Source organism: Hibiscus syriacus, unplaced genomic scaffold (assembly GCF_006381635.1).
Source record: "Hibiscus syriacus cultivar Baekdansim isolate YM2019G1 unplaced genomic scaffold, ASM638163v2 tig00005406_pilon, whole genome shotgun sequence".
In the NCBI taxonomy this organism is placed as follows: domain Eukaryota; kingdom Viridiplantae; phylum Streptophyta; class Magnoliopsida; order Malvales; family Malvaceae; genus Hibiscus; species Hibiscus syriacus.
The window spans coordinates 1,536,899-1,547,886 of NW_024062056.1; the positions used below are offsets into that span (position 1 = coordinate 1,536,899).

The following is a 10,988-nucleotide window of genomic DNA, read 5'->3' on the forward strand; positions in this document are numbered from 1 at the left end:
ATTAACTCATGCAACATCGTTTAAGATATTACATTTTACATGTTTTGAGATTCAAATCCGAGCATGAAGTTGGAAATTTAAAATTAAAAGGAATATTATGCATACATCCAAGAAAATTGTAAAGTCTCCTCGATGGAAATTTGGATGAAGGATTCTCTGAGAGGACTAAAACCACACATACAAAACACTGGTAGACGCACTACAACTTAAGAGGAAACCCAATCTTTTTTACAGGTTAGAGTTTTATGAACAAATGAATTGAATTTGATTAGCTGGAACAAACACATTACTCTCTTCTTCATCCATCTTCCAAAGGGAGTAATCCCAGCAGAAATCCCATGGAGGAGAGGCCATTGAAGGACATGAAACATTACAATATTCTTGAGCACTCTTGTTTTCAAACAAGGGTAATTGCATCGTCTTTTCTTCAGACAGATCAATGTCTTTCCAGATTTCATCCATGGAGTACCCTTTATCGTCTTCGAAAACCGAACCTCCGGTGTTGTAAAAATTTACCTCCTCCCTACCTAAGAAAGACAAGGAATCGGCTCTGGTGATAGTTGACGAGGATGAGGAGGAGGAGGAGGACAATGGTGACGTGGATTGTTTTAATTTTGAGCATTAAATGCTCACCTGCAACTTTGGTATTGATACCATGAAGTTGGTATCGAGACCGAGCATGAAAAACATTAAAAAAATATAGCCGTTGAGGCCTCGGTATCGATACTGTTTGAGGAGTATCGATAATCACCTTCCAGTATCGATACCAACACCATGGTACCGGTACTAGAAAAGCCTTCTTGAATTCTAGTCTCGAGACTGGCTAGGGTTTTTGGCAAATTTCAAGAGTTTTGAGCTTTAGAACAATGTTTAAAAGTTTGACAAAATTTAGAAAACATTTAGTACATATTTTTCAAATATTCAATTTAGTCCAAAAATATTTTACTCTTATTTTTTATATCAAAATATAGGTTCACTAATCTTCTCCTTTTTGATATAACAAAATCTTTGAAAAATAGATTTTGACAAAAATTCCCCTTTATTAAAACAAGGGTTGAATAGAAGAATTAATATGAAAAATATTTAAGCGCCACATATTTTATTCTTAAAATTGAAATTTTCAAACCAATACTTCTCCCCTTTTTGTTATATAAAAAAAAATTCAAACATTTAGGTTAAAAAATAACAATGTAGAGTAAATAAAATTTTAATATAAAAAACTATTTGAAAAATTAAAAGCTCCTTCTCAACAAATACATTCCAAAAAAATTGACTTTAAAAGCTTGACACTTAAAAACTAATGCATTTCAACAAAGATGAGCAAACATGTTAGTAACACATGAAATTCAATAAAACCAAGTCTATACTACTTTATGCAATATTAAAATTAGAGATGAAAGTTCATATGCATAAAACTATCCAAAAATGTTATGCATTTGAAATATTTATATCAATTGTTAGAGAGACATCATTTGTAATAAAACCACATGCATAAACATTTAAATTTAAGGTAAAAAATAAAATTTTGTAAAAAACAAAACATTAAAAGCAAATTTGACCAAAAACATTATGATGAACTAAAATTTGATAAAAATCATTGAAACTTTAAAATGTTCACCATAACACATTTTAACATGCATGAGATGAAAAACGACATATAATCATTTGTGCTCAAAACTCATGCATGCATAAAACAAAATAGACAACCAATATATAGAAAAAAAAAATTAAGCTTAGAGGTTACCCATTCCACATTTTGTGGATAGAACATTTGAATTTCTTTACTTGTGACACCATTGGTCCCACACACCTACAAGAGACATTTATATAGCTTTGGGTATCCAAATTACTTTGGATCCTTGAATGTTAGTGCAAAAGTCTTTTGTTCCCTTAGAAACTCATATTTGTCTAATTTTAAAATGTTTTTTAAGTTTTAAATGACAAGTATATTCCAAGTGACCATGAAAATTGCAATGTGGGCATTTTCTCATTTTTAAACATGATTAATTGTTTTGAAAAATTATTTCTTTTTCTTTTGTTAAGCATTCAAGCTTAACTTTTAAATCAAGATTTTCTTTTTCTAAATCATTAATTTTGAATTTTGAAATCTCAAAATCATTTTTCAAAATTTCATTTTTTTTTCAAAATCTATTTTTGCTTTCAAAAGAAAATCATTTTCAACTTTAAATTTTGAAATTAATTTCTTATATTTGGAATTCATGGTCTCAAATTCCAAATGCAATTCATCATAGACATCTTGTAATTCTTTAAATGCATAAAAATTTAAATCACAAGAGTTAGAAGTTACCCTTGAATCTTCTTCGATGGCCATGAGACATAAGTTGGCTACTTCATCATCAGAGTTGTCTTCATCACTCCAAGCCGCCACAAATACCTTCTTTTTGCTTGATCCCTTCTTCTTTAGTAGAGGAAATTCATATTTTACATGTCCCGTTCTTAGGCACTCAAAGTACACTGGGGGATAATTCTTCTTGATCGATTCATACTTCATTTATTTTCCTTTAGAAGACATGAATTTTGTGAATCTTTTGAAGAGCTTGGCCATTTCTTCATCTTCATCCACCTCTTCACTTGAGTCTTGACTACTCTAATTGGTGGATTTGAAAGAGATTCTCAACTCCTTCTTTTTCTTGTTCTTCTATTTTTCTTCTTTATTCTTCTTTTTGGATTTTCACCTCATTAATGAGTAAAGAACTGATTAGTTCACCAATGGTGTACAACTCCAACTCCTTGGTTTCTTTAATGGCAATTGCTTTGCCTTCCCATGATGTAAGCAATGAGGCAAACATCATTCTCACTACTTCTTCATTAGAATAAGCCTTCTCAAAGTTCTTTAACTCATTTATGATTGAAGTGAACCGATCAGACATCATCTTAATGTCTTCATTAGGCTTTATCTTGAAGTTCTTATAGTTGAGAGAGAATGCCAATCTTTGACTTCTTCACTTGGCTTTTTCCTTCATGAGTCACATCCAAATTATCCTAAATCTCCTTAGCATTAGAGCATGAAGATATTCTACTATATTTGTTCGGGCCAAGAGCACAAAAGAATATGTGCATGGCTTTGGCATTTAGTTGGGCAAGCTTTTTGTCTTTATTGATCCAATCCTTTCGATTTCTTGGAGGAACAAAAGAACCATCGACGATGACATCCCAAACCGCAAAGTCAGTGGCTATGAATGGAGTGTGAGTCTTCAAGGTAGTATGCGTCGGATGTTGAAGTCATATTCTTGATTATATCGGGAATTGATAGAGAGCTTTAAGGATCTTTACAAGGTTGTTAAACCATCGATTTATGACCCGCTCTGATACCAATTATTGGGATTTTTGAAGCTCAATTGATCAACCGAAATTGTTTCCAAGAGGGGGTGAATTGGCCTTTTTAAAATTTTGGGAATTTAGGAGAAATTATAGGAAATTTTTCTCAATGATTTATAGTTGTTTAACTTCCTCAATGAAGTCTACATCCACTACCTTATCTCCTCACTAAGGATTTCTAACAAATTCACTAATTTGTTCTTTCTTTTTCTAGGCTCAAGAGTAACCTTTACAAATTCTCTACCTTTTATAATGGCTAAAATAGAACAAAAAATCCTTTTCAATAAGGATAAAATATTGTAAACAATAAACCTCTCAAAGGAAGGTGTTTACACAATTTAGCTCACTAAAACACTCTATGTACAAGAGAAAAGGAAAAAATAAGATTGAAAGAGCTTTTCTCTTGATATGGATTGCTTGGATAGGTGTTGTAACATTCTTCAAGTTTCATCGACTTTCTTTTATATATTGGAATGAGTTTGTCACTGTTTCTAACCGTTTGGGATGTTTTAAAGCCGTTAGAATCCTTAATTTTGAGCATTAAATGCTCTCTTGCAACTTTGGTATCGATAGTAGGAAGTTGGCATCGAGACCGAGCATAAAAAATTAAACAAATATAGGCTTTGAGGCCTCGATATCGATACTTTTTGAAGGAGTATCGATATTTACCTTCCATAATCGATACCAACACCATGGTACCGATACCAGAAAAGCCTTATGGAATTATGGTCTCGAGACTGGCTAGGATATTTGGCAAATTTCAAGAGTTTTGATCTTTAGAACAATGTTTAAAAGTTTGACAAAGTTTAGAAAACATCTAGTACACAATTTTCAAATTAATTTGAAGTTTGAATTATTTTTTCTTATTTGAGCAAATTCAATTTAGTCCAAAAACATTTTGCTCTTTTTTTTCATATCAAAATATATATTCAAAAGAATCTAAATGGTTAAAGGTTGAACTTAAGGGCCAAATATTACCAGAATGCCATCAAATAAAACTACAAGTGAGAACATTAATAAACACAACACAACTAGAAACAATAATAGTTAGAACATCATAAAACTAATCTTGTTTAATACTCAGGAAATGGGCAGGACACCCGAGTTACTTTAGCATATGATGATCATCTTGTTTGGATATATTTCAGTCAATGCCAAGGTACTTCAGTTGCCAGCTGGGCGCAGATACCCCAAGACTCGAAGGAGTAAGTTGGTCGGGTGTACGTTTCCGATACAGTTCTGAATCTTACCCTGAATACCAAGGGTATCTTAGGTAGGCTAGAGGGGTGTGAGCCCCGAGATGCAGAACCCTTGGCCACACCATGATGCCTACCTTAACATTTCATGTTAGTATCCTTACGTTTCTTGTTTGTGCCACTAGTATGCTCATTTAGTGAATGCATGCAGTACAGTACATTTGTTAGTGTGACACTAAGCTCGTCATTCAGAATGTGTTTCCGTGCGTAGGTTCTTAGGTGATTATCAAGGAACGTTATCGTCATTAGATATTCCAGATCAACTGAGGTCTTTGAGTACGTCTTGATTTATATTAGAGGGCATGTACTATTCATACACCTCTGTATTCAGTTTTAACTCTGTTTTGTTTTAAACTCGGTATTATTATGTTGGATGTATTTGGGAGCTCCCCATATTTCTAAACTCTGAATTATTACATTCTATTTTATAACATTATGGATAGTTCTTTTATTTGATGTGTCACCGTTGATTTTAAAGAAAATTTTTGGGTTAACCACATCGATGGTCTCGTGTGACACTTTAATCCTTTGGTCTTCGTGTCGAACTGATTAAGGTGTTTCAAGTTTCTTCATTTTTCGAAAACAATTAGCATTTGTTCAGTTATCAAAGTGTAACTTTGGGGAGTCTATGAAGGTATGCTCCATGTTTGGAATCTAGGTGAGAGATGAGTTATAGTTGAAGTGGATAGTCTTGAGGTTATTCGGAACTTTCAAAAGAGAAGTGGACATTTCATTCTCCCTCTTAGATCATCTTTTTGAATCATTGAGAAGAGATTGAAATGTGAAATTTCTCCATACTTTCTGAGACACTAATAAAATTGTCGATGAGTTAATTAACATGGTTGAGATTGAAGAAATTGCAAATTATATGTATTTTGACCCACTTTAAGAGATTATTTTGTATTTACGGTCAGATTGTAATGTCTTAGGGCTAGAGGCTTTGGCTCGAGTTTATTTTAATTTCTTTATCACAAAAGAAAAAAAAAAGAGGATAAGCACAAAAAGTTATCATATGCCATTAGACAATTATGTTTGTGAGAAAGGAGAATAGGACAAAACTAAGAAAAGAGTGGAGTATGGGAATGCACTATTTAGATGTCGTGAAAGAAACTTCTTTACTTTATTAAAGCTGAAATGTTTCTATTTTTTACTTTAATTCATATTATTTAATATTTATAATTTATAAAATTAATGATTCAATAATTTATATAAAACTAATTAAAAACACAACAATTCAAGTTCACCTATTTTCAAATAATGAATTAATTCTTCATATTTATAAAATTTTAAAATAAAATTGCAATAATTAAAATAGATTAATTAAATTCTTAATTTCCAGAATGTGAAAAGATAAAATTTAGATCAAAATATTGCCTTTGAAGTTGGGTGAGGATAGCCAAAGATTATCCTTAATACAAAAATGAAGAATTTAACCAATATTATGATGTGGAAACCACTAAAATTATGGCCACCTCACTTTATATTCATATCCCCTTAATTTAAGTCAAATGTTAGACGATATATACGCTATAATATTACATTTTTAATGTGAATTTAATATTTTTTTATTTTTATATAATCTTTAAATAAATTAACTAAAAATTATTTATTATTATTTTGAAAAGCTAAAAAATTATTATTTCATAGTAAGAGTTATTCTAAAAATTAAAAAAAATTGTTGAGTGATATTGGTGATTAAATGGAGTGTTGTTCTCCTTTAAAATCACTGGTTCAAGCAATTGCATTTGTAGATTACATGAGCATTGTCAATGATAAGAAAGACTATGAATAAATATTAATTTGTGACCATCCCGGACTATTTAAAAAGAGTTGAATTCAAAATTATTTTATGTATAAAATTTTTGATATTCCACGTGTGACAGGTGTCGTTTTATTGTCAAAATAATTTCGAATTCTTAATAATAAATAAATTACGAAATAGAGAGAGTAGAGTAGGGATGCAGGGTCGGTCCACAGGGACTCGGTGTTTCTGATGAAGTGAACTTTCTGATTTAGAAAATGATGAGATAAGGTAGAGTTTTGGGTGAGATTAAATAGGGGGTTTAAAAGTTGTATTTAACATAAAAGATAAAAATTAAATTAAATTAAATAATTTAAAGTGATTGAGAGAAAGTGAAACTTATAGTGAAATTAGCCTCTGGCTTCAGCTTTTGCCTCAAATTCCTATTGATTCTTGGAATAATTTGCTTTGGTTATTCGTCGGTTAAAGTCTACAAGGCCTAACCACTGTAACTTGTTTTTCTATCTTGTGAACCGATAACCCAATATCTATTTTTGGATATCAGTCCTTTACGGAGACTAGCTACGACTGTCGTCATTAGCGCCAAATTGTTTTATAGATATGGAAAACTCGACACAGACTATGTTACCTCAATGAGAATCGAGTCAGATCTCAATTTCCCTTAGCGGATATCTGCTAAGTGTGTTCACAGGAAGTCGAACTTGCTACCAGCCGATTCTTTCTCCCAACTATAAATCAGAACAACTTCTGAACCAACGTCAACTCTTTGATTAAAAAGCATTTTGATTTTAAAAATGTAGGTCGATTACCAATCTTTTTCCTCCAAAAAATTGAGAAAATAACTCGAAGTTATTTTTAGTACTTTTCAATCCTCACAATAGGGATTGAGTCATCGCTTTAGCCATTGACTATGGAAAAATTAACTATGTCAATCATACTTAGCATCTTTGAAAACAAAAACAAAAATAAAACAAAGAAGAACTTTGAAAAATAAAAATAAAAACTTTTATAAAACTAGAGCAAAAAATAAGAATAAATTCTGAATGTGTTTCTGGGCTTACCTTGAGAGGGTATTTATAGCCTTTAAAATCCTAAAAATAGGGAAAATATTATTCATAAAATAAAGAGATAATTCCTAATGAAAATACTTAAACTATTTAAGCTAAAATACTAAAAACAAAGATAATATTAAATATAATATTTAAACTAATATCCTAAAAACATGAGTTTAACTTAAATTCGAATTGCAGAAACATGCGGTTGATCCCTTCGTCCTTTTAGAAGCACTGAATGGACCTTTTAGAAGGTGTTGACTCATTGCCTCGTCAGATGCGTCATGCCCGGAGTCATGCCCACTAATTCAGCCTTGATTCCGAAAAAAACTGCATAATTCTGTCCTTTTAGTGCAATTTCCAGAATCTAGTATCCTGCACAGAAAATGAATCAAAATAAACACATAAGCCACAAAAACCAATGATTAAGGAGCAATTTAAAAGCAAAATAATAACCAAATATAAAGCACCTATCAAATTCCCCTTCACTTATTCAATGCTTGTCCTATCGATTTAAGTTCCAAGACGAGAGATTTACAAATTATTCCTAATCTTCATAAAATAAAAGAAAACATATAAAAACATAAACATTTTTTTCTTTTCAATCTTTTTCTATTTTTTCATTATTTTTCACATTTTTTTTTTCATTTTTGTTGTTTTTTCTCTTACTAGTTTTCTGCATTATACTGCTGTTTGAACCATTTTTTTGCAAATAAAAATGACAAAAATAATGAAATAATAAAATAAATAACATATATCAATGTAAACAACTAATCTACTCATCTTGATAAGGGTAGAAAAGAGGGATAAAATAAAGGCTTGGTTTAATTACGTGGCAAAAACAAAGAAAAAGGATAAAAGCTCAAAAAGTGGTTCACTAGTGGATATGTAAATGGGTAGGCTTTTTAGGGAAAAAGTGGGTTTAATCCTAAGTGCCCCTATCACATTAAAACATTATGTCCAATATAAAGTCTCACTATGTATTATGATTACAAGTTTTAGAATATCATAACTAGTCTGATACACTTAAGTCAAACAATGAGCAAGAAAGAAAAATATATGCTCGTTAGGCTTGAATCTCACAAGAAAAGGCTTATATGTACTGAGTCAAGTTCATCTCCATCAACAAATGTAAGAAATATAAATACTTAGAAGAACATCACTAGCTATACCAATCACCGTCATGAAAATTAAATTCGATCAAAACATGGTCACAATCTAAAAGAAAGCAAGAGTATAAAGTAAATTTCAAGATAAGCAACTAAAGATTCCAACACATCAATATCATAACAACTCAATTCCAACCAATCAAACATGCAATCAAAGAGTTTGATAGCAAATTCTACCCCCTCACTTAGATCATATTGTCCCAATATAAATATTAAAGCACAAGAGAGGGAATACAATTACTTCCATGATTTAATGGCGACCGCGGTTGCGGCCACGACGAGACAAACCCAATCCAAGATAGGAAATGATCTCAGCTAAGTTAGGCTCAATGGAATTGAGGTGCCCATAAACTTCATGGATCTCACTCTACGGATGTTCGGCCAGTAGTGGCTGTGGAGTAGTCCTCCAGAGAAAAACTTGTTGATTGTGAGGCGTGATAGTACCGAGAGGAACTATGTGAAGAATGTTGAGATTGCCGACAATGAGGCCCATTATGTCCAAACACCTAGCATACAAAGCATCAATTGCAAAAGCATAATTAAATTGAGCAGTGTCAAACGTCAATAGAAACAAACGAGATACATGGTGAGTAATATAAGGTCCGATAATAAGGGGGCAATCGGAGCGCACAACCCGCTCAAATGCATGGGCAACCAAAATCCCTAATTTACCTTAGTACCGATTTACATACACCATAAAAAGAACAATTCAACCTTACTTAGTGCTGAAATAGTATCATTACATCTATAATAATTGTATGCTAAGAATCGGTGGATATAGAAGAGAATGAGATCATGAATGTGCCATGATTTAGTAGTGTGCGCATTGTACTGAACACCCGTCGATCCTGTGAGTGCCTCATAAGCTATGTCAGTATCGAATTCCTGAGTCATCTCAAGTAAAGAAGTCAGATATCCATGATCCGTGATATCCATCACGAACCCCATAGAAAAAGCAAAATCATTCATAAACATTCTAAAGTATTGTCCACGCAATAGAAAGAATATAACATCAGGAGAGTCGATAGAAATGACTCGATGTTTTAAAAAGGTAAATATAACATAAAATTCGAACACCAATTCATAATACGTGCTACACCTAATTTTAGGATACAATTCCCAACCAATGGCAACAAAATAATTAGAAACAGAATCTCGTAAATGTAAAGTATCAAGAGTAAAAGAGGGGATATATTTGTAAACTTAAAACCGACGATTTCAGATGTTGTCAAACCTCCAGGACTCATCATCCTCAAATTGAATATATCCCTAGAGAACTTCTTCAATTGGGACCAAATAAGTTTAGCCCCGACGTTTTCTTTCAGAAGAACTGTCATTATCAACTTCACCCCCGTGAGCAGAATACTCAGCAGAATCGATTGTAAAGCCTGCAGCAAATGAAGGACATAGTGGTGGCACATCATGTTTATGAGAAGAGGAAGCAGCGGCAATACCCGTCGGAATGGGAAAACCTTGTTCAAAGTCCTCTGTAAAACCAAAAGCAGGGTGCCACATCAATAAAGGTTCAATTTCTAAAGCTGTAGAGTTTACCTTGGGTTGTTCAGGGACAATAGATAATGGAGGTGCGACATCGAGGATTAACTAGAAAGTTGAACCCGACGACATAGAGTAAAATGTTGGGGTGGTCGGTAATTAAGGTCTGGGCAGTCGTGGATTGATTGGACCAGCAGTATGATGATGAGATAAGGTAGAATGGTCGATGAACGAAGGAGCGGCAGCAAGTTCATGCATGGGCATTGGAATTCTCGGTGGCGAGCTTTATGGTCGTCGCCCACCACAAGGAGGAGGAGGTGGAGCGGGCAACGAGTCGAAATCATTTGGAACGATTGCAAAGGTCAGGTGGAATGGCAAGGGCGTCCTCTAAGGTTGAGCGGTGGAGGAGTACCTTGGTTGGCTTGGTTACGCGTTCTCACAATCTTAGATTAAATAAAAAGAAAAGTAGTCCAAAAAGGAGACGGTGGTGCAACAATTCAGCGGTAGTGGTGTGATGGGTGTAGAGGTCGATCGGTGAAAGTAAAAGAAGAAGAAGAAGGTTGGTTGTCGTGCGGCTGGGGAGGAAAAAGAATGAAAAGGAAAAATGTTTGTTTGTTAAATGGGGGCTAGGTCACGTGTGTGTTATTAAACAAAAGGGAGAAAAAAAATTTAGTTTGAAAGAATTTGAAAGTGATAAGTAGGTCAATTGAAGATTAAAATATAGGAAAAGAATTTAAAAAGAATTTTGGGGTGATAGAAAAAATGGTCGGTCAACTAAAATAATTTGGGTTTGTTTTTTATCAAGTGGGACCTATGAGAAGTTTTAAAAGGAATGTGATTGGATTTGATTTAAAAAGGTAATACAGAGATGATAAGGTGAGACCCATCTAAAGTTGAAAAAGAATTTCAAACCCCC

At 32.9% G+C, this 10,988-nt stretch overlaps 1 protein-coding gene across 1 annotated transcript; it reads right to left on the reverse strand.

Annotated features, from left to right (window-relative positions):
• Positions 1-243: 243 nt before the first annotated feature.
• Positions 244-2,891, reverse strand: LOC120199214. The gene is made up of 2 exons (XM_039200375.1): positions 2,729-2,891; positions 244-527 (listed from the first exon to the last, which is right to left on the reverse strand). Exons 1-2 carry the CDS (start codon positions 2,889-2,891, stop codon positions 244-246), a joined length of 447 nt encoding a protein of 148 aa, XP_039056306.1.
• Positions 2,892-10,988: the final 8,097 nt, after the last annotated feature.

Bases quoted from the DNA above. Each gene is read 5' to 3' on its own strand.
- LOC120199214 (XM_039200375.1), bottom strand. From the start codon at position 2,891: ATGTCTGATCGGTTCACTTCAATCATAAATGAGTTAAAGAACTTTGAG. The intron at 528-2,728 runs GTGAACTAATCA...TGTCTTTCTTAG, and splicing joins GTTGGAGTTGTACACCATTG to GTAGGGAGGAGGTAAATTTT.